Source organism: Mobula birostris, chromosome 7 (assembly GCF_030028105.1).
Source record: "Mobula birostris isolate sMobBir1 chromosome 7, sMobBir1.hap1, whole genome shotgun sequence".
Lineage (NCBI taxonomy): Eukaryota > Metazoa > Chordata > Chondrichthyes > Myliobatiformes > Myliobatidae > Mobula > Mobula birostris.
The window spans coordinates 113,415,434-113,439,807 of record NC_092376.1 but is presented as its reverse complement, the minus strand read 5'-3'; the positions used below and the strand labels follow the sequence as shown (position 1 = coordinate 113,439,807).

At 42.2% G+C, this 24,374-nt stretch overlaps 1 protein-coding gene across 1 annotated transcript in view; it reads left to right on the top strand.

The window, feature by feature from the left end:
• LOC140200379 (receptor expression-enhancing protein 2-like) overlaps positions 1-24,374 on the top strand; it is a 108,965-nt gene that overhangs the window by 46,525 nt on the left and 38,066 nt on the right. The window contains exons 3-4 of the mRNA XM_072263633.1: positions 19,599-19,675; positions 21,720-21,840. Coding sequence (XP_072119734.1) covers positions 19,599-19,675; positions 21,720-21,840 — 198 coding nt within the window. The remainder of the gene's footprint in view (positions 1-19,598; positions 19,676-21,719; positions 21,841-24,374) is intronic.

Below are 24,374 nucleotides of genomic sequence, written 5' to 3'. Positions count from 1 at the left end.
GAGTCTTGTAGGTTGTGATGTGCTGTTCTGTTTCAAAAGCTTCCACATTAAGTTCTGATGAAGGGTTGTTGAACTGAGATGTCAGCTTTGTTTCTACCTCCACAGATGCTGCCTGGCCAGCTGAGTAACCCCAGCATTCTTTCGTTTTCGTTGCAAAGCTCCCAGTGCCTCTTATCACCACACACTCTGAGTCTGTGGCTTACCATACTGTCTTAATAAATAAAGCTAAATGTGACTTTTAAACAGTACCCCATCTTCTGACTGGGCACAAATTTATAAGTTTACACTGATATGATGAAAGGTTAGAAGAAGTACATTTGCATACTGTTGGGACTTGGAATGTGCAAGTCACCAGTATGGTGCATTTACAAGAACTAATTTACAAGTAGTTGAAATAAGTAATTTGATGGTGGAAGTTTAAAACAAAGGGTGGAAATAAGATCAAAGCCACAGTTGACCACAACTAACTTTACATTTTCTAACGTGATTGTGCAGGAAATTTATATAGTAAAGGGAACTGGTTCAACTGATGTGACTCCAAGCCTTCCATATCCCCATCTCTGTGGCTGTAGCCAGTTGAGATTGCAGTGTGAGATTCCCTGTGGGCATCTGATTCTGATAGGTTGTCATGTTATTTACTTCCCTTTTTATGGCCTCACTGCATCCAAATGTCAGTAACCTAATAAAGTCCCAAGTTTGTCATGGCTTGATTCTCTGCATCTATTTGATTGGGAGTACTAAGAGTTTAAGTCAAAGACTCATAAGCAAGATGTGGGGATGGAATTTAACATAGAAGCAAAACATGATATTGTCAGCACCTGCTACTGAAATTATTATAATGATTCTTTGATTCACTGTTGAATTCAAAATGTAGTACATTCTTTCAAGACTTAGCAGTTAAAACATGGAAAACTCTGGGACTGATTTATTTGTGATAAGTATTGGTCATTGTCAAGTAACCAATTCTTTGTGAATATGTAGTTGAATTTTCTGCAGGTTAATTATTTACACTGATTTGCGGGACATGGACAGTGCTATCATGCCCAGCATTTGTGGCCTTTCTTTACTTGCCCTTGAGAAGATGTTGGAGAGCTACCCTCTGTCAGGAAATGTTGAGGAAGGTTGACCCAAAAGCAGAGCAGTGGAGGCGATTCATCAATGAACAATAACTTTGGTAACATACTGCAAAATAACAAGCCACCAAGAGTCAGAAAACAAGAGAACAAATGCTAAACACCAAAGACAACAAAGTAACTGAAGATGGGGAGCAACTGGTTGAGGCTGGCTGGTCCGATGGGAGAACAAGGACTGTGGATGAGAGCTGGGTTTAAATAGGCTCCAGGTGATGAGTTGGAAATGAGTGGCAGGTGACTCCTGCTAGGTGGGTGGAGACTGGGAGGTGCCTGACAGAACCCCCTCTCCTATGGTTGGCATCTGACAACCTAGGGTGATCCAGATTGGTCCAGTGGAACTGCTCAATGAGCAATGGAATCAAGATGAAACTGTACTGCACCCAAGAGCTCTCCTCTGGGCCGTACCATTCCCATTCAGCAAACTACTGCATACGCCATCTGCGATGACGTTAATCCATGAACTGTGTACACTTGACCACCTTCCACCACCCCGGGGGCCAGAGGTGCAGGCTCAGGCGGCTTGATGCAGGACACGTGGAAGGTGTGCAACATGTCTTGGAAGATCTTGTGAATGAAGGCTTGGAAAATGGCTGGTCTGTTGGAAAGTCAGAAAGGCATCATTCAGTATCTGTAGTGGTCAGTGGGTGTTATGAGTGGTGTGGTCCACTCATCCCCTGGCAGATGTGGATCAGGTTGTATGTGCTCCATAGATCTGGTTTAGTGAAGATCTGGGCCCTGCAGAGTGTTTCAAATGTGTTATCTATCAAAGAGAGAGAGCAGCTGTTCTTAATGGTGATTTTGTTAAATCTACAGTAATCAATGCAGGGATAGATAACCCCTTCTTTCTTTTTGACAAGGAAGAGTCCTGTACAAGCTGGGAACTGGAATGGTTGAATGAAGCCATGCTATTGTGCTTTGGGAGTGTAGTCTTTCATGGTCTGGGTCTCAGGTGGGGAGAGGAAGAATAGATAATCTCGAGGAGGGGGGACGGCCGGAAGGAGGTCGATCGTGCAGTTGTGTGGTCCATGAGGCGTCAGGTGCTGCTTCCCTTTTACTGAAGGCAAGGCTGAGTCGTGATATTCCTGTGGGAGTTTGGTACGGTCGAGGGTTTCCTCTGTCTCCATGGATTTACAGAGTTATCTGAGCTGAGGTTGCAAGCAGGTGGACCTGCAACTCAGCAGTGAACTGGATGACTAGGGAAGTGAAGGTCAAGAGTGGAGAGCCAGGGGTAACCCAAGTTAAGGGCATTGCTGGGATCCACCGGAGCCTTCTGGGTGTGAAGAGCTGTCGGTGTGTGGAGGAGGACAGAGAGTGTGAGTCGGACTATGGTGCTGGAATGAGAGGTCGGAGGGAACTTATCAGATACCAGCCCCCTCGTCTCTACCTGGTTGTGTGATTTCACAGAAACGGTGGGCACTTGATTTGTGGGTAATCAGCACTTTTGCAGTACACACACAAGTTGTTCTCCACCGACGCTCACGCTTTTGGGTATTAAGGGAGTTCTCCCTCACTGCGAGGGTTTTAGAGGCATTGCTGATGAGGATCCTGCAGCCTGAAATGGTTTTGAGAATGGAACCTCGGGTTCTGGCTGGTGATGTAGAGGGCTGTTTCATACAGTAAGACGCTTGTCAATACGGAGGGTCAGTGATGAGGCTCTTGAGGTCAATGGGCATTTCCCAGGTAGATAACTCGTCTTTCAAGCGCTCTGAGAGGCTGTGGTGGTAATGGGTCAGCAGTGCATCGGCAATCCAGCCACACTCTGCTGCAAGGGTCCTGAATTTTATGGTGTCGTCCGGCACTGAGCCTGAGCCTTAACGCAGGCCAAGTATCTTGATTCACTGCCTCCCTTCCACTTTCTGGATGGTTGAAAATGTGCACATCTCAGCAGTAAATTCCTCATTACATTGGACAGCAAATGTTTCCAAAAGTGTGGCTTCCTCAGAAATTTTTTTTGTGATTATGATAGACTGCTTGATGCTGAACACAAATATAATTTCAGTCTAGAAACAAGAAATTAACTTTTATTGAATATAATGTATTTAATTGCATAATGGTGCTGATGTTTTGCCATAGTTCAACTGATGTTTTGTTGATGATTTTCATTTGTACTCAGTGTCTGAGGCTTCTGGCTTATGTCCAACAATAATCAGCCAGCACTAATGGATTCCAGTTACCCTAATAATGTTTCTCCATGATTGCAATGTCCTGGTGAAACCTTTCATCGTGTTTGTCACACACAGTGCCAAGATTTGCAGTGATGAAGTCTAAATGGAAATGCAGAAAATGTATCTTTAGAGACAGTTGAACTTCATGGTTTTGTATGCTTGAAGCATGTTGTCAATCATCTGCACGTAGATTGGTGCTTTTTCAACAACATCCTTGAACGCCTTCCATGCAATTTTCTCCAGTCCTACTAGAAGTTCTTAAAATTGTCTGTCATTGATGACCTGTTTGATTTGTGAACCAAAAAAATGCCTTCCTCAATCTTGGCATCAGTTATTCTAGGAAACAGCTGTTTCAAATATTGAAATTCTTCATGGAAATTTTTGTGCCTGGTGACAGCAGATTCCATCCTTGCAGTCTTGAATCCAGTAATTCTGCTTTTACCTTTGACAAACACAAGTCTCTGACCAGGTCATTTAACTCAGATTGAGTTATCAGATGAGGCTCACTTAACATAAAGGATTCAAAATCTGCATCAGTATCAGTGCTATTTTCCATACCTGGCTTGTGCATCATAGCATCTTCGTCTGCCTCCTCTAGACTCCATGTCTCTGGTGGCTTTGGGACTGGAAGATTATCGTCTTCAGCACAGATCTCATGGCTGAAGGGAGATTGGAGTATTCTTGTTTTTAGCAGAGAAACCAGACAGACAGAAGTAGCAGTTTGTCACATGTTCCTTCTGCTCTCACCATATCATTGGGACAGTGAACAGCATTGATTTCCGAGTACACCTGAGCCAAGCGCATGTGGTGGAACAGATGTGAGGAGCCCAGGCTTTGTCTTGGTCACCAATTTTACACCCGAAGTAGAGCTCATAGGCTTTCTTAACAAGAGAAGTCATGCTTTGTCTTTGAGATTTAAGCGTATACTCGCCACAAATATAACAGAAAGTATTGTGGCTGTTGCAACAATGACGACACATTTTGCTATCACAATTACTCCTGAAAATACAGTTACTTGGTTATAATGGGTACACACAATATGCTGTGCATGTGAAGCATGCACATCAACACAATTGCAAACTGATGTGATTTCTCAAACTTCTAGTAATTGCCTCCTTCTCCATTCCCCATTCCCCATTCCCCATTCCCATTTCCCTCTCTCACCTTATCTCCTCACCTCCCTATCACCTCCCTCTGGTGCTTCTCCCCCTCCCTTTCTTCCATGGTCTTCTGTCCTCTCCTGTGAGAATCCCCCTTCTCTAGCCCTTTATCTCTTTCACCAATAGATCTCCCAGCTCTTTATTTCACTCCTCCCCCTCTCCCAGTTTCACCTATCACCTCCTATCTTGTTCTTCTTCCTCCTCTCACCCCACCTTCTTCCTCTGACTTCTTATCTCTTTTTTTCCAGTCCTGATAAATTGCCCGAAACATTGACTGTACTCTTTTCCATAGATGCTGCCTGGCCTGCTGAGATCCTCCAGCATTTTGTGTGTATTACTTGATTTCCAGCATCTGCAGATTTTCTCTTGATTGTGATTCAACATTTTATTTGACATAAATGATCAATTGAAACAACAAATATAGGCAATTTTTAAAAAATGTTGCATGATAGGGAAATATCATGGTGATTTTCATGTTCGGCAGCCCAAAATTCATATGATACACCCCAAGAGTATTCAGGAAGCAAAGTCTTTGTTGTCCAGTGTAATTATTGCAAATGGTGGTTTTATTGTCCCAGGTCAGAGCTTTCCCACTCAAGAGAGAGATGATAAAGGCAATCATAGTTTGGTCGGTAGAATACAGAGATGGCTGTAGCTCAAAGCGTAAGACACACTGGGACAGGAGGTTGCAGCATTACATTGGGGATGCGTCAAAGCATTTGGGCGCCTGCATCTGGTGCTCCAAGGGAGGAAGTTGACTGGTGCGGGGATGCTGCAACAAGACAGAGAGTTGGTTGAGAGTGGTGAGCCGAACTGGCTGAGGCCGACATGTAAGGAAATCAAGGATCCAATTGCACAACGAGATATTGAGGCCAAGGTCTAAAAGCTTATTGATTAGTTTTGGGGGGATGATGGCATTGAATGCTGAGCTGTAGTCGATAAAGATTATCCTTGCTCTTGTCGTCATTGTGTTATTGCCCGTTGTTATGGCAATACTCAGCCAAATTTTCAGTCTCCCTCCTATATACTGATTCATCACCACTTTCGACAGTGATGTTGTCAACAAACGAAGTTCAAAAGAAATGTTATTATCGAAGTACGTATATATGAACGTATACAACCCTGGGATTCATTTTCTTGTGGGTATACTTAAATATACAGAATAATAACTATAATATTGTCAAAGAAAGACTGACAACTAGGACGTTCAACCAGAGCACAAAATGTGCAAAAGAGGAAACAATAATAATAAATAAATAAACAATAAATATTGAGAACATGAGATGAAGAGTCCTTGAAAGTGAGGCCATTGATTGTGGGAACTTTTCAATGATGGGGCAAGTGAAGTTGAGTGAAGTTATCCTCTTAGCTTCAAGAGCCCGATGGCTGAGAGGTAGTAACTGTTCCTCAACCTGATGGTGCAAGTCCTGAGGCTCTTGTTACTTCTTCCTGATAGCAATAGCAAGAAGAGAGCTAGTCGTGGGAGTTGGGGGTCCCTGATGATGGATGCTGCTGTCCTGCAACAGCGTTGCATGTAGATGTGCTCAGTGATTGGAAGGGCTTTACCAATGAGTGATTGAGCAGTATCCACTACATTTTGTAGGATTTTTCATTCAAGGGCACTGGTGTTTCCATACCAGGCTGTGATATAGCCAGTCAATATTTTCTCCACTGCACATCACTAGAAGTTTGTCAAAGTTTTAGATGTCATGCTGAATCTCCAGAAACACTCAAGGAAGTAGCAGCACTGCTGTGCTTTCTTCATAATGGCACTTATGTGTTTGGCCCCAGGATAGTCCTCTAGAATAATATCACTCTGGAATTTAAAGTTGCGGATCCTCTCCACCTCTGTTTCTCCAATGAGCACTGGCTCATGGACCTCTGGTTCCCTCCTCCTGAAGCCAAGAGGAGGTTAAAGTTCTTGTTGGAGGTTAAAGTTCTTGCTGTTAAAATAAATACCTTTATATATAAAATTCAGTGCACACATGTTGTCACTGGGCATAAAATTGCATAGCACAAGATTTTTGCACACAAATTAGAGGGAACTTTGATTGTTGGCTGAAGGGCATTTACTGTGCTGTAGTGCTTTATCATCTGACAAGTAACATTGCCATATCCCTTAAAATATGCTGCAGGGATAGTGTGGCAAGAAGTTATATAATAAACTGCTCTTCACCCCAAATCACTTAATTCAAATTACACCATGTGTCAAATTATGATTAAATTCACACTTTGCATTGGCCTTGCTTGCATAGTGGGGTGGGGGGGGGGGGGAGTGGGAGTTCACTGCTTCTGTTGGTGCAAGTGGAGGGGGGGAGGAAGCTTTGGGGTTCTGATGTTCCTGTCAGTCATTCTTTGGGGTTTCTTGTTTCATGCATGTCTGTGAAGGGTGAGAATTTCAGGTGGTTCTACTATATACATTCTCTGATGTTCATCCAGTGGTGTACTGACTGCCATCTAAGCCTAGGACTAGCTGTTATCCTCCTACCTCAATTAATATCGGTAAAATCTTTATTTAATTGCCAACCACAAAGAATCTGGAGCACCTACAATAGGAAGCATGGTGGAATAAAATTTTAATGTAGACAGAGAACATCAGCGTGGACTTCAAAACAGTAACTGATGGTTGGGATCCTATCAGAAATTAATTGTACCTTGGATGACAACATTTCAGAGAATGTTTGGGAAAGCATTACGCTTAATGACTTTGCAGATTGAGTGATGACTAGTGACAAATAGCTTTTTGTATTGAAAATTGATTTTCATAATCATTTCCCGAGAGAGAACAAACTGTGGTACTTGGCAGATGCAAGAGACTGCAAATGCTGCAATATGCTGGAGGAACTCAGGAACTTAAGTAGGGTCTGTGAGAGGAAAGGAATGGTCCCAGTGCAGGGGTTTGAACAGAAACATTGACAGTTCCTTCCACCATCTCCCTTCCATGAACCCACAAATGCTGCTGAACCCACAATGAGTTCCTCCATCAGTTTGTTTTATGCTCTGTGGCAGATTATTGATCAGTGGTCAGAGACTGCTTTTCTGCTGCTTGCATTATTCATAAACCATTTGAAAATAGATCTTACTAGTAATAATTCTTCATAAAGTGAGTGCCTCCACAATCTTCATAAAGCGATATTTTCTCCAACAATCAGGAATAATGGAGGTGAGCCAATAGATAATTCATTCCAGAGAAAAATCCATGTATATACTGTAGGTAAATCTCTATTGAAAACATCTATTGATTGGATAAGAACACTGGCAGGGATGATGGCAGAGCAGCAATGGCTGAAATTTCTGGAAGCAATTTGGAAAGTACAGGAGATGTACATCTTAAAGAGGAAGATGTATTTTAAAGGAAATATATTCACAAACGTGACTAACAAGAGAAGTCAAAACCAACATAAAAGCCAAAGAGACAGCATATAATAGAGAAAAAATTAGTGGGAAGTTAGAGGATTGGGAAGCGCTTTAAAACCAACAGAAGGCAACTAAAAAAGTAAGTAAGAAGGTAAAGATGAAATACGGAAGTAAGCAATCCAGTAATATTAACAAGGATAACAAAAGTTTTCTCCGATACACAAAGTGTAAAAATGAGGTGAGAGTGGATAACGGACTGTTGGAAAATGATGTTGGACAGGGTGTAATGGAGGACAATGAAATAGCTGATGAACTGAATAAGAGGTAGCTGAAGAGATTATGGAGGCATTAGTAATGATCTTTCAAGAATCACTAGATTCTAGAATGGTTCTGGAAGACTGGAAAATATCAAATGTCATTCCACTCTTCAAGAAGGGAGAGAAGCAAAAGAAAGGAAACTATAGGCCAGTGATTGGGAAGATGTTGGAGTTGACTATTAAGGATGAGATCTCGGTGATTGGGAAGATGTTGGAGTTGACTGTTAAGGATGAGATCTCAGGGTACTAGGAGGCACATGGTAAAAGAGGCCGTAGACAGCATGGCTTTCTCAAGGGAAAATCTTGCCTGACAAATTTGTTGGAATTCTTTGAAGAAATAACAAGCAGAACAGACAAAGGAGAATCAGTTGATATTGTGTACTTGGATTTTCAGAAGGCTTTTGACAAGGTGCCACACACGAGGCTGCTTAACAAGCTACAAGCTCATGGTATTACAGGAAAGATTAAATGAGAAGATGGTGGCACGATGCAGCACACAGCAGCCACGCCAGAATGAATATCTGTTATTTGTTAAGTAGGATGCCTGCACAATCCTGATTTGATGGAGACAGACATGAGAAGCACAGAGGAACATCTGGGGAAACTTCTGAAATGACTGTTTTGCTGTCACTGCTACTGTGCGATCCAAAATCTCCGGAGGGGAAGGCCCCGACTCCTCGGCTTTGCCTGTTGCTCAGTGGCCGGGGTCGGGGTCGAAGCGCTCGGCAGAGATGGTGCTCGGTGCTCTGTGTTGGAGGGCTGGTCGGAGGCTCGAAGTTTTCGGACGAACTCAGAGTCGGCTGTGGTTGGGTGCTTCCAGGGTGCTGCATCGGCAAGTTTGCGGCGCTGGAGGTTCATGGCAGGGAGAGTCTTTCTTCCTTCTACCGTCTGCGTGAGATAATGGGGCTGTTGGGACTTTGAGACTTTTTTTCACCATGGCCCATGGTCTGCTCTTTATCAAATTGCAGTATTGCTTTGCACTGTTATAACTATATGTTATAATTATGTGTTTTTTGTCAGTTTTAGTCTTGGTCTGTCTTGTGTTTCTGTGATATCATACTGGAGGAACATTGTATCATTTCTTAATGCATGCATTACTAAATGACAATAAATGAGGACTGAGTGTCCTCATAATCTAATCTAATCTAATCTAAGATTCTAGCATGGATAAAGCAGTGGCTGATTGGCAGGAGGCAAAGAGTGGGAATAAAGTGAGCCTTTTTCTGGCTGGCTGCCGGTGACTATTGGTGTTCCACAAGGGATCTGTGTTGGGACCGATCCTTTTATATGTGAATGATTTGGATAATGGAGTTGATGGTTTTGTTGCAAAGCTTGCAGGTGATATGAAGACAGATGGAGGGGCAAGGAGAGAGACTACAGAGGGACTAGGCAGATTAGGAAATGGCAAGGAAATGGCAGATGGAATACAGTGTTCGGAAGTATATGGTCATGCACTTTGGCAGAAGAAATGAAAGGGTTGATGACTTTCTAAGTGGAGAGAAAATACAAAAAACAGAGGTGTAAAGGGACTTAGGAGTCCTTGTGCAGCCTCATGTGTGCCACCTTATCAAATACCATCTGAAAATCCAAGTAGGTGACATCCACTGCCTCTTCTTTGTCCAGCTTGCTTGTTATTTCATCAAAGAACTCTTAACAGATTTGTCAGGCAAGATTTCCCTTTACAGAAACTATGCTGACTTTAACTTATCACTTATTTTATCATTTTATCATTAGTCTTCAAATAGCTGAAAACCCCATCATTAATGATGAACTCCAACACTTTCCCAACCAGTAAGGTTAGGATAACTGGCCTATAATTTCCCTCCTCCCTTCTTTAAGAGTGGAATGACATTTGCAATTTTACAGTCCTCTGGAACATGCCAGAATCAAGTAATTGTTCAAAGATTATAACCAATGCATCTGCTATCTTTTCAGCAACCTCTTTCAGGACTTTGGGATGTAGTCCATCTGGTCCAGGTGACTTATCCACCTTAAGACCTTTGAATTTACCTAGCACTTTCTCCTTTGTAATAGCAATGGCACTCACTCCTACTCCCTGACACTCATGAACCTCTGGCACACCGCTAGTGTCTTCCACAGCAAAGGCTAATGCAAAGTACTTATTAAATTCATCTGCCATTTCTTTGTCCCCATTACTACCTCACCAGCATCATATCCCAGTAGTCCAATATAAACTCTCACCTCCCTTTTACTCTTCATATAACTAAAAAAAAACTGTTATTGTTCTGCTTTGTATTATTGGCTAGTTTGCCCTCGTATTTCATCTTTTCCCTTCTTATGACTTTTTAGTTGCCTTTAGCTGGATTTTAAAAATTTCCCATCATTTAACTCCCCACTCCCTTTTGCCACATTATATGCCCTTTCCTTGGCTCTTATGCAGTGCTTAACTTCCTTCATCAGCTATAGTTGCCTACCCCTGCCTTTTAATAACTTCTTCTTCTATGGGACATACCTATCCTGCGCCTTGTGAACTATTCCCAAAAACTTCAACCATCTCTACTCTGCTGTCATCCCCACCAGAATCCACCCCCGCAATCCACCTGGGCAACCTCCTCTCTCATGCCTCTGCAGTTCTCTTAATTTAATTACGATACTGATATATCTGACTTATACTTCTCTCTCTTAAATTGCAGTATGAATGCAATCATATTATGATCACTGCCTCCTAAAGGTTCCTTTACCTTAAGCCCCCTAATAAAATCTGGGTTATTACACAACACCCAATCTAAGATCGCCTTTCCCCAAGTAGGATCATGAACAAGCTGCTCTAAAAAGTCATCTTGTAGGCATTCAGCAAATTCCCTCTCTTGCAATCCAACACCAACCTAATTTTCCCAATTCCCATTCATATTGAAGTCCCCCAATACAATTGTGTCATTACCCTTATTACATGCCCTTTCCTGCTCCCTTTGCAATCTCAACACCATATCTTGGTTACTATTTGGAGGCCTGTATATGATTCCCATAATGGATTTTTAAACTTGCAGTTTCTTAACTCCACCCACAAAGATTCAATATTCTCGGACTCTATGTCACCTCTTTCTAAAGATGTAATTCTATCTGTTACCAACAGAGCCACACCATCGCCTATGCCTTCCTGCCTGTCTTTTCAATACAAAGTATATCCTTTGATGTAAGTTCCCAACTTTGACCTTCTTTCGGCCATGACTTAGTGATGCCCACAACATCATACCAACCAATCTCTAATTGTGCTAAGAATTCATCCACCTTATTCCGAATACTACATGCATTTAAATACAACACCTTCAGTCCTGTATTCTTCGCCCTTCTGAATTTTGCCTCTGTGGTACAATTTAACTGCTTGCTCTGTCTGCATTTGTACCCAATCATTGGCTTGTCCCTCCTTATGCCATAAGGATATTGGTCTCCCTCAAATTCAAGTGCAACCCATCCCTTTTGTACAAGTCACTCCTGCCCCAGAAGAGGTCCCAAAGATCCAGAAATCTGAATCCCTGCCCCCTCTCTAATTCTTCAGCCATGCATTTATCTGCCACTTCATTCTATTCCTATCCTCACTGTCGCGTGACACAGACAGCAATCCTGAGGTTACTACCTTTGAGGTCCTGCTTCTCAGCTTCCTTCCTAACTCCCTGTAGTCTGTTTTCAGGACCTCATCCCTTTTCTACCTGTGTCATTGGTACCAATATGTACCACGACTTCTGGCTGCTCACCCTCCCTTTTTAGGATATTGTGGACGTGTTCAGAAACATTGCAGACCATGGCACCTGGGAGGCAAACCTAACATCCGTGCTTCTTTTTTGAGTTCACAGAATCACCTACCTGTCCCCCGACAATAGAGTGCCCTATTACTGCTGCCATTCTCTACAGTTCCCTACCCTTCTGAGCCACAGGGTCAGAGGCACAGTCTCTGTTGCTCCCCCCAGGTAGCCCCCCCCAACACACTCAAAATGGAGTGCTTATTGTCAAGGGGGATGGGTTCTTGGTTGTTCATTCTCTGATGTTTCCCCTTTCCTCTCCTGACAGTCATCCATTTATCTGTCTCCTGTAGCCTTGGGGTGACTACCTCCCTGCAGCTCCTGTCTATCACCTCCTCACTTTCTCTAACAAGCTGAAGGTCATTGGGCTGCAGCTCCAGTCCCCTAACACTATCTCTAAGGAGCTGCATCACACTTCACCAGGTGCATCGAGGCTGGAAGTCTCCTGGAAATCCCACATCTGACACCCAGAACAGAACTCTGGCCCTGCAGACATTATCCCTATTCTTTCAAGGGTTAAATAAGAAAAAGAAGTAAGAAATAAACTTACCTACTTACCTCACCGAAGCCTGTTGAGCCAAAGTCTTACCACTGTGACTCAGACCACTCCCATGATGACCGCTCTGCTAGACAGTACCTCTCTGTTATGGAGACTGGGTTTTTTCAAGCTCCACTCCAGACATGCACAGGAATACTTCTACTGTGTCTGTGCCAATATCCAATCAAAAATTCCCACTGAAAACTGGCTGGTTTTTCAAGCTCCGCTTCAGACCTGCATGGGAACACTTGTCGGATTGCTCCAAGTGTTCTTGAAAATATTTGAATACTAGAATATGTTTTAATAATAATGCAGATTGAACTGTTTTAACCCTTCAATTTTTTGGAGTAATGCCACATTTAGAAGACTGTGTGCAATTTAAAGCAATGGATTTGAAAAGGAAGGTTGTGGCTGACATTTGTTGTCTATTCCCAGTTATCCTTGGAAAGGTTGGCAATGTTCTCTCTTCTTGACTGCTGTTATGTACTAAAGCATGCTTGATCTGAAATGTTAACATAACTTCCCTATCCACAGATGCCACATGGCCTGCTGGGGTTTTCCAACAATGTTTTTGTCTCAGATTTCCAGTACCTGCAGTTTTTTGTCATTATCTCTGACACCATCACCAACTTCATTAACTCCAGGGTTTTCCCATCCTTTGCCACCAACCTCATAGTTCCCTTACCCTTGCACTGCTCATTTCTTCCTCCTACCCAAGCTCAACAAATATAACTGTCTGGGTAGGCCCATTATTTCTGCCTGCTCCTGTCCTGAACGCGTGGCTACATACCTCAGTCCATTTAATCACCCTTGCTTCAGTCCCTTCCCATCTACATCCACGACACTTCACATGCTCTCGATCTCCTCAACAACTTTCAACTCCATGGCCCTGATCACCTCATTTTCACCAATGATATCCAGTCCTTACACACCCCTATCCCCATCAAGAAGGTCTTAACGTTCTCTGCTACTTTCTTGACAACAGACCCAACCAGTTCCCCTTCACCACCACCTTCCTCTATCTTGCAGAACTGGTCCTCATCCTCAACAATTTCTCTTTGGGCTCCTCCCACTTTCTCCAAACTGAAGGTGTAGCCATGGGCCTCAGTTATTGTATGCCTGCCTTTTTGTTAGCTACGTGGAACAGTCAATGCTCGGCAACTCTTTCATCTCTATATTGATGACTGCATTAGTGCTGCTTCATGCACCTCTGCTGAGCTGGCAATTTCATTAACCTTGCCTCCATCATCCACCCTGCACTTAAATTCAAGGTCCAGGTGCTCCCAATACTATTGACTTTATATCTCCCCTTTCTTGATCTCTCTGTCTCTATCTCCGGAGACAAACTGTCTACCAATAATTTTTATAAAATCCAATGATTCCCATGGTTATCTTATCTATATTCTTCTTACCCTGTCTCTTGTAAAAATGCCATTTCCTTTTCTCAGTTCCTTCATCTCTGCTGCATCTGTTCTCAGGATAAGGCTTTCCTTTCCAGGACGACATAGATGTCTTCTTCCTTCAAACAGCGGGGTTTCCCTTTCTCCACCTTTTATGTTGACCTCACCCGCACCTGGATGTTTCCTGGACATCCGCGCTCACCCCATCTTTCCGCCGTCTTAACATAGATAGAGTTCCTCTTTTGTCCTCACCTACCACCCCACGAGCCTCCTCATCCTGAGCATCACTCTGCAGAATTTCTGCCATTTTCAACAGGACTCCATCGCCAAGCACTTATACGTATGTAAGTTTGTGTGCAATATATATGGCACAAGGTAATGAAGAGAGCGAATGTGGTCTCCCAAATGTCAATAGTATTGGGAGCACCTGGTGCAGAAATTGTCAGGTCTGATGAAAAGTAGCTTCTATTTAACAATATGGATTAAGCCTATTTTCAGCTGTGATCTGTTCCCAATGATAAGGGAACTTAGCAGCACCTCTCACACAGTTTGCAAAGAAGTTTGTAAGCTTCAGTGTTGAACCTTGTGGATGATATAGTGAAGTATTTCTAATGCAATGCATGGCTGTTGATCGTTTATGAAGTTAAAGTTGCCTGAAAGAACTTGCATGTGTGACATCAGCCAGTTACACTGAATGGCTGGCTGTTGGATTAGCATCCTTACTTCCAAATACTGAAAGTACACGTTCTCAACCCTGCACAAAAAAAATCATCCTGCTGATGGTCATGAGAAGATTGTCCATCAGACTGTGGGTGTTGAGGCATTTGGGAAAGGTTGGGAAAAATTCACAAAATAATAATGGGGCAGCATGATAGTGAAGCAGTTAGCATAACATTCTTACAACGTCAGTGACACAGGTTCAATTCCTGCTGTCTGTAAGACGATTGTATGTTCTCTCGAGACTATGTGGATTTCCTCTTCGTGCCCTGGTATCCTCTCACTTTCCAAAGATGTCCGGGTTAGTAAAGACGTAGGGATTAGTAAAGACATACAGGTTAGTAAAGATGTCTGGATTAGTAAAGACGTACGGTTAGTAAAGACGTATGGGTTAGTAAAGACGTACGTGTTAGTAAAGACGTACGTGTTAGTAAAGATGTCCGGGTTAGTAAAGACATATGGGTTAGTAAAGATGTACGGGTTAGTAAAGACGTACGGTTGGTGAAGACGTATGGGTTAGTAAAGACGTACGTGTTAGTAAAGATGTCCGGGTTAGTAAAGACATATGGGTTAGTAAAGATGTCCGGGTTAGTAAAGACGTACGGGTTGGTGAAGATGTACAGGTTAGTAAAGACATACGGTTAGTAAAGACGTACGTGTTAGTAAAGATGTCCGGGTTAGTAAAGACGTACGAGTTAGTAAAGATGTACGGGTTATTAAAGACGTACGGGTTGGTGAAGATGTACGGGTTAGTAGGCTAATTGGTCACCTGGGTGTAACTGAGGAGTGTGGGCTCAATCAGCTGAAAGAAGCTGTTACCATGCTGTATCTCTTTAAAAAACTGTTTTCTTCAATTGCTTTTCCTTCAGGATAAGTTAGAATTTCTGGCAGATGAGGTGATGTTAACCACCATACATTTTTATGTGCATCAGTAAATAAAGACAACAATGGAGTGGATATTTACAGAGGTTCGTTACCAAATGAGTGATGTCATTCTACTTCCATCTTTTCTTCTTCGTTCCTCTTCCTCTTCTACCAACAGTTCTGGATTTTCACATTAGTCTTCTGGATTGATATTAATGTACAGCACATATAGACAACATTCCAGATTAAGTGACAGCCGTTGAGCAATGATTCTTCAGTCTTCCAAATACTACAGTCTCTCCTTCAGCTCCTCTGCATGTCACACAGCAAGGCAGCTGGCTAAAGGTGCCTTTAAATCTTGATCATTTTATTAATTAGGAATGCATTGAGTATCCCTTCCCTAACTAGTCTACTAGTTTTTAATAATTATTGTGGCATTATGTTGTTTATTACTCAAAACCACTTGTGGACTTGAAAAATTATAGCCATTCCTATTCAGGGAAAACCTGATGGCTACATCTGCATCATCAACAAGTTGTGGGGTTTGTGGAAAGCAGCGTCCCTGCTGTACTTTGCTGTCATCAAGAACCTAATGGAAGCTATTCACCATGGAAAACAAAGCTGCTTTCAATTATACCTTCATATTTCAGCTGAATACTGCAATTGTCACTCAAGGTGGCTGAGATGGATCTATACAAATATGATGTTTATTCAGAGTGAAAATGGGTTGCCTCTGCCACCACCTGCCCTGGCACACCTACCCTCATCTCCACCTCACACTTCCCTAAGCACAGAGTCATAGAGGTCTGGTGATAGTGCACAGAAACAGGCCCTTACATCCAACTTGGCCATACCAACCAAGATGTCTATACGAGCTTGCATTGGCCTGTAACCTTTTCTATCCATGTGCCTGCCTAAATATCTTTTAAATATGGCTTGGGACGAAGACTTGCATCAGGTAGGTGTGAGAAACTGGAAATGCCGTCATTCCTATAATTTACAGTAACTGGACAAATCTTCCTTCTCCAAATTCATCATCTTCGAAAGAATTCCATCAGATATTTTCACACTAAACGTTCTGGTTGAGGTTAATGAAGCAGTTGCTGTTACAACAGCACCGTGGAATGAAACTTCTGTAAAAGGAAACTTGTGATGTAACAATATTACCGCATCAAACAGCATCAAGCTGTAATGCACAAAAGATTGAACACGGGCTAATTATCCTTCTCAGTTATGGATCAGTTTTAGATTAAGTTTGTCTCTACTCTTTCAAAACAATTTTTGGAGTAGTTTTGTTTTATCTCCAGCATTTTATTTACGTAATTCTGTGTCTTCATTGTTCATCCTAGTAATACTCAGATCAATTTCAACTGCTTATTACTCATACTCTTAGATAAATAGATAGATACTTTATTGATCCCAAAGGAAAGTACAGTGTCAATGTAGCATTACAAGTGCACAAATATACAAATATTAGAAGAGAAGTAAAAAAGAATTAAAAAACAAGTTCCCTCAAGATTCTAACAGGAGGGGGTCATCACTTCCCCAGCTATATGTTGAGTCATTATAGAGCCTATTGGCCGAGGGTAAGAATGACCTCATATAGTGCTCTTTGGAGCAAGGTGGCAAGCAGAGGGTGAGAAACATTGTCCAGAAATGGCAGGATTTTCCTTCAGGTCCTTTGTTCTACCACTGCCTGCAGTATGTCCAGTTTGACTCCTGTAACAGAGACAGCCTTTCTAATCAGTTTATGGATTATGCCATCAACCCATGTTGATGCCATTGCCCCAGCACACCATTGCATAGAAGAATGTACTGGTGACAGACTGGTAGAGCATGTGAAAGAGGGGCCTGCATACTCCAAAGGACCTCAGTCACCTCAGGAGGTAGAAATGACTTTGGCCCTACTTGTACATAGCCTCTCTGTTGGTGCTCCACTCATCCAGTCTCTTATACTATGTTCTGCATTTCATAGAACTGAGTTATGCTTTCACTGTGTGATTAAGCACATTCAGCTTTTATTTTGAAATAAGCAGTTTCAGATCTGTATTAGGTTACTTCCTGGGCTGTCAGAAAATAGTAAGTAGGAATGCACATTGGCTGGCAGAAAGCCAGAGGTTTATGTCAGGAGCAAAAGAAGTTTCGATCTAAAGCCATCGTGCTGTTTCCTCAGCAGAAACATTGCTTGTAAGTTGACACTATATTGTTTAGAAGTTAATATAAAAACCTGAGGACCTGGAGGAGGTTGCTGCTGACCGTACAACTTGGCGACAGCTGTGTAGGGACGGGGTTTGTATTCTGCAGATGGAAAGAACAACCAGAAGACAGCAGAAGAGAGCCAGGAGAAATGCAGCCATGGTTGCCACCACTGCTACATATACATGTCCCACCTGCAATAGAGCTTGTGGGTCCAGGATAGGACTGTATAGTCATCAAAGATCTCACCGTTTAAGGAGTGGACGTCGTCATTGGATTTCGATGGACAACCGAAGAAGATCAATAAAATTTTGATGAAATAGAGTGCTATTCTTGACTTTATTAGCCACTAACCTAGATGCTAATGGTTTACACATACTATTTACCTGCAGCAAATTTAACTATGTTCTTACTTACCTGTGCATATTTACTTGTGTGAATGGAACAATGTGGTAATTGCACTGTATTTTGTAGTTGTTCAGTTTCACTTATTATCACTATGTTATGCCGTTGAGTCTCTAGTAAAACCAAGGAGCTAGGAGGCTATACCTGACTCTCATGCCATTTTTGAACGGCGTTTGGCTGACTGTCTAGTTAATGTTACAACACCTCAGCAGGGGCACTACAGGCTACATCATTTCCCCATAACTCCTTTCTCTCTGGTAAACAGCAGATATATTCTAGGCTACATTACAACAGTCTTTTTACATGTTTACATAACACTGGTGCAGAGATATTAGCTGGAAGTAATATGTAGTTGTGTGAAATTTGCAAGAGCAGAAGGCACATATGTTCTTGACCTTGTCACACCATTGATGTTTCCACTGTCTTGCTGTGAAGAGGCTCCAGTGAAGCTTGATGGTGGGTGGGCCAGAGTGAGTGATATTTCTGTCAGTGCTGAGGCGTCAGGGCTCCGGGCTGGTACCTGGCCAGGATGGTGAGTGTGAACCTTCTCTGGGAACTAGCAGCATCTGCTCCATGCACTGTCAGTCTGCCTGGCTCCTGTGGCCTTTCTTTCATTACCTCCAATTGGATGCGGTGGAAGCTGCTGTCTTCTCTTCTTCTCTGGCTGCCCTCCACCCAGTGTAGAGATTTCTCTGTAGTAACAAGCTTAATGTCTAGTGGGGTGCAGTCCTGAAGCCCAGATCTCAATGCTGAGCAGCTTCAGGCAAGCCCAGTTCCTTCAACATCACCCCTTCCCTTCCATGCAGTCTCTGTGACAAATGGGGAACTCATTGCTGCAGGAACACCTGCAGAAGGCAGGAATTTGCCCAGGTCCTCAGCTCAGCAGGTAGCTTGACTGAATGCCATTGTAACCGAGAATCTGCTGTATAGTACGATATACTGCAATTATTGGTTTTCAGTTTCATGGTTGATGGCTTGAGTGACTTTCCAGATGCTGACTAGAAGAGGGAAGGGAAAGTGAGCTCAATGTTGTACTATTACATGATGAAACCAGGAGCAGGATGCACAGCGAGCAGCCTCAATCAACCCCTTTATCTTTCATTGCTTGAAAATGTAGTCAAAATGTAAACATTTTGAAGGACAAGTTATCGACATCTAGTGGGATGGAGAGGGTACTGCACGTTATAATGTTTTCTGGCTGAAGAGCTCCATACAAAAGCATTGGATGTGTTATTTTAAAAACCGTTGGATGTTGCAGAATTTTTGAAGAACGTGATTCTAATATTCATTTGTAAGCATTGTTAACTAGCAGCAACTCAACATATTTGCAAAGTTCAAAGTTATGTTTAATTAGCAACGTAACTCGTCACTATCTGAGTGGAATCCCCATTTTTGTACAGTTATTACTCACAATATAGCTAACATCTCTTGTTATTAAGTACACTGTGAGCTGTTCATTGCATAATGATTACAAATTGCTGTTTGTTTGACTGAATAAGAAATACTCCAACAAAATCATCTACTCAACGGATAAGGCAGAATCTTGAATGGCCTGTTGCTAACAGTTACATATGTTCCTCATTTTCAGGTGAAGTGGATGATGTATTGGATAGTATTTGCATTTTTTACAACAGCAGAGACGCTCACAGATATAATCCTGTCATGGTGAGTACAGTAGTATGGAAATGACAACAGTGGAGTTGTGAAATGTATCCTGTAGACAAGAAGCAGTCCAACACATAAACAGGTCCTTCAGCCCACAGTGTTGTGCCAAACCAATTAAATTAGTAATCAAATGGCCAATTAAACTAATGCCTTCTGCCTCTTCTTCCATTTCCCTCACATCCATGTCCCTATCTAAACACCTCTTAAAATTCCCTAATGTATTTTTCACTGCCACCACCCCAGGCAACACAATCCCAGCCCCCACCACTCTCTGTAAAAAATACCTTGGCCCTCACATCTCCCTTGAACTTCCCCCTCTCCACTTAAATGCATGCTTCGGTATTAGAAATGTCAACCCTGGGAAAAAGACACTGTCTGTCTGCGTTATCTATGTCTTTCATAACCTTACAAACCTCTATCCAGAACGAGGGGTCACAGTTTGAGGATAAAGGGGAAGCCTTTTAGGACCGAGATGAGGAAAAACTTCTTCACACAGAGAGTGGTGAATCTGTGGAATTCTCTGCCACAGGAAACAGTTGAGGCCAGTTCATTGGCTATATTTAAGAGGGAGTTAGATATGGCCCTTGTGGCTAAAGGGATCAGGGGGAATGGAGGGAAGGCTGGTACAGGGTTCTGAGTTGGATGATCAGCCATGATCATACTGAATGGCGGTGCAGGCTCGAAGGGCCGAATGGCCTACTCCTGCACCTATTTTCTATGTTTCTATGTTTCTATCAGATCTCCCCTCAGCTCCCCCCCCCCAACTCCAGAGAAAAGAACCCAAGTTTGTCCAATCTCTCATTATATTACTTACCCTCTAATCCAGGTAGCTTCCTGGCAAACCTCTTCTGAACCCTCTCCAAAGCACACTTAGATTATTATTGTGTAATACGTGCTCCACAAAGGCTTGTAGCTGTGTGTGCACTTCTCTTTCTGAGTTTTGATCAGCTTTGATGTAGGTCAAAGACTGCCCCTACTCGGAAACGGGATGAGTGACTGTTAAGAAATCCATCTCATCCACTCAACAAGAGATCCATGGCATGTCACTTATACACAGGTGCAATGAAAACTTGCAGCAGCGTCACAGGCACACAGCATCAGATAAGCAACATTTGCAAGTAAATCAAATTATATGCAGTTTTTAAGAAACAATCAGATTAGAGCTAAAAATAAACTCCCGATTGAGGGGTCAGCAGTGGAAAGGGTGAGCAGTTTCAAGTTTCTGGGTGTCAACATCCCTGAGGATCTGTCTTGGGCCCAACATATTGATGCAGCTACAAGGAAGGCATGGGAATGGCTATGTTTCATTAGGAGTTTGAGGAGAATTCATATGTCTCCAGAGACACTCTCACAAATTTCTACAGATATACCATGGAGAATATCTAACTGGTTGCATCACCAGCCACTTCACAGGATCGGAAAAAACTTCAAACTCAGCCAGCTCCACCAGGGGCACTAACTTTTCCAGCATCTTCAAAAGGCGATGCCTCAAAAAGGCGGCCATAAGAAATTACAAATTTCTCATTGTAATTTATAGTTTTTTTATTATTATGTATTGCAATGTACTGCTGCCACAAAACAACATATTTCATAAGCCAGTGATTTTAAACCTGATTCTGATTAGATAAAGCAGAGATTTAAGTCTCTCCATTCTGTCAAAGAGATGATTCCAAGCATTGCCTGCTTTTGGTGAAGTAATGAAAAGTTCTTCCTTAAGTTTTCTTTCCACCTGTGGAACCCAGGCTCTCTTGTTCTAATATGATGGCTATCTGCCCAATAATCCCTTTCTGGAATTGCATTGATTGGCACCAGAAAGCAAGCTGTGTGGGTGTGATTCAACTGCTGCTAAAATGGATGAAGCAATGTTAAGCATAGAGAAAGAACTTTAATGACATTTAGTGTCTGTCCTACCATTTGTACAAGATTGTTAGTAAGAAACTGAAAACACAGTTGGAGAATTTGTGGGTCCTGGGGAGATAATTTACAGACTTTCATTAATTACTCTATCTCTCTGCTCAGTTAACCTGCTATTGTGTTCCCACAGGTTTCCGTTTTACTTTGAGTTGAAGATAGCTTTCGTTATCTGGTTGTTGTCTCCATACACAAAAGGCTCCAGCGTTCTGTACAGAAAGTTTGTTCATCCGACCTTATCCAGCAAAGAGAAGGTATCACTGATTAGGCTGGATTGTAGTTTTTACCACCACACCCTGATAGAACATCTGGATCCATGTGAAAAATTCAATACCTCACCAAGTTTTAGTGTTTATGCTGATGTTAAACCAGAAGTCAAAAATGAAACTTGGGGAAGAAGGTTTAATGAATGTTCTATAAGATAATAGCAGTTTGAAAATCATTGTAATTAAAAATTTGAATTTTATTTCCATTTTGACTTCCCTTGTCTAGCTTGTGTTTTATCAAACAAGGAAGATCCAGTGCATAAACTTATCTTTGTTTTGTATCTTTCCTCAGTATTTATCAGGCAGGGACATCATCTTCCTCAGTTGAAAATGAGTAATTTGTTGAAGGAGTTTCATAATCAGAACTGTTATCAGGAATATTTGCCATTAATATTGTCATACCTTTTTAGATGATTGAAAGTTAATGTAGCACCAACATACTGTTTCTGGCACAAATATACAGTGCACCTGCCTAAGAATTTTGTGTTGCTTTTAATTGCTACATGGCTCATTCTTAATGCTGTTCATATTAAGGAAGGAGAATTTCAACATGAACCAGGCAATTTCTGTTAAGGTCATTTGACCTTGAGTTGCACTGCATTTGGGAACAGTTAAGTGCTTTCCTTTTGCACTCTTATCAAACAGAAAGGTAATACTCCTACACTAGATAAGTGGTGATTGTGCAAAAAGAGAATTACTGGAAAAATCACAAATTCTGCTGAATTTTGTTGGTATTTCTGACTAATCCATTATGTTTGACTCAGAGATCATTGAGCAAATGTCTGTCATTTAATAATTGAGAAGGGGCAGCATGGAAACAGGCCTTTGTCCCAACTCATCCATGACTAATCTGCCCATATTTTGCCCTTTAAACCTTTCCTATCCATGTAATTATCCAGATAACTTTTAAACACGGCTAATGTGCCTGCCTCAATCACTATTTCTGGCAGCTCAGTCCAAACACACACCACCCTTCGAATGAAGGAGCTCCTCTTATTTTCCTTTTAAATCTCTTGCCTCTGATCTTAAACATATGCCCTCTTGTTTTTAACACCCCTTCACCAGGAGAAAAGGCTGTGCTTTCACTATGTCTCTGCCCCTCATGATCTTTTATACCGTCACACCCTCAGTCTCAGTGTAGGTCGGTGACCAGTGGTGTTCTGCAGAAATCTGTTCTGGAGCCCCTCCTCCTTATGATTTTTATAAATGACCTGGATGAGGAAGTAGAAGGGTGGGTTAGTGAGTTTGCTGAGGGCACAAAGGTTGGGGTTGTTGTGGATAGTCTGGAGGGTTGTCAGAGGTTACCGCGGGACATCAATAGGATGCAAAACTGGGCTGAGAAGTGACAGATGGAGTTCAACCCAGAGAAGTGTGAAGTGGTTCATTTCGGTTGGTCAAATTTGAAGATAGAATATTAAATTAATGGTAAAACTCTTGGCAGCGTGGAGGATCAGAGATATCTTGGGATCTGTGTCCTAGGACACTCAAATCTACTGCACAGGTTGACAGTGTTGTTAAGAAGGTGTATGATATATTGGCCTCTATCAACTGTGGGATTGAGTTCAAGAGCTGTGAGGTACTGTTACAGCTATATAAGACCTTACTTTGACCCCACTTGGAGTACTGTGTTCAGTTCTGGTCACCTCACTACAGGAAGGCTTTGGATACTATAGAGAGAGTGCAGAGGAGATTTACAAGGATGTTGCCTGGATTGGAGAGCATGCCTTATGAGAACAGATTGAGTGAACTTGGCCTTTTCTTCTTGGATGAGGGGTGACCTAATAGAGGTGTATAAGATGATGAGGGGCAATGATCATGTGGATAGCCAGAGGCTTTTTCCCAGGGCTGAAATGCCTAACACAGGGGGCATAGTTTTAAGGTGCTTGGAAATAAATACAAGGGGGATGTCAGAGGTAAGTTTTTCACACAGAGAGTGGTGGATGTGTGGAATGTACTGCCAGCATTGGTGGTAGAGGTGGATACAACAGGGTCTTTTCAGAGACACATGGATAGGTACATGGAGCTTAGAAAAGTAGAGAGCTAGGCAGTAGGGAAATTCTAGGCAGTTTCTAGAGTATTGTGGGCCAAAGGGCCTGTAATGTGTTGTAGATTTCTATGTTTCTATTCCAGGAATAAAGTTCTAGTCGACACAACCTCTCCCTGTAATTCTGGCCCCCAAGTCCAGGCAATGTCCTGCACTCTTAATAGTTTCGTAATATTTTTCCCACAACATTGTGACCAAAACTGTAGAAAAGAATGAAGGCCAAGTGTGTCAAATGCCACCTTCACAATCCATTTTATGCACGACACTATTTTCAGTGAACTATGCACTTGCACGCTGAGGTCCCTCTGCTCTATAACAATCCCCAGGAACCTACCATTCACTGTATAAATCCTCCCCTGGTTTGATCTTCCAAAATGCAGTAGCCCACATTTATCTGGATTAAAAGCCATTTGCTAGTTCTCAGTCCATACACATAGCTAATCACAATCAGCCTTGTACATTCACATCCAAATTATTT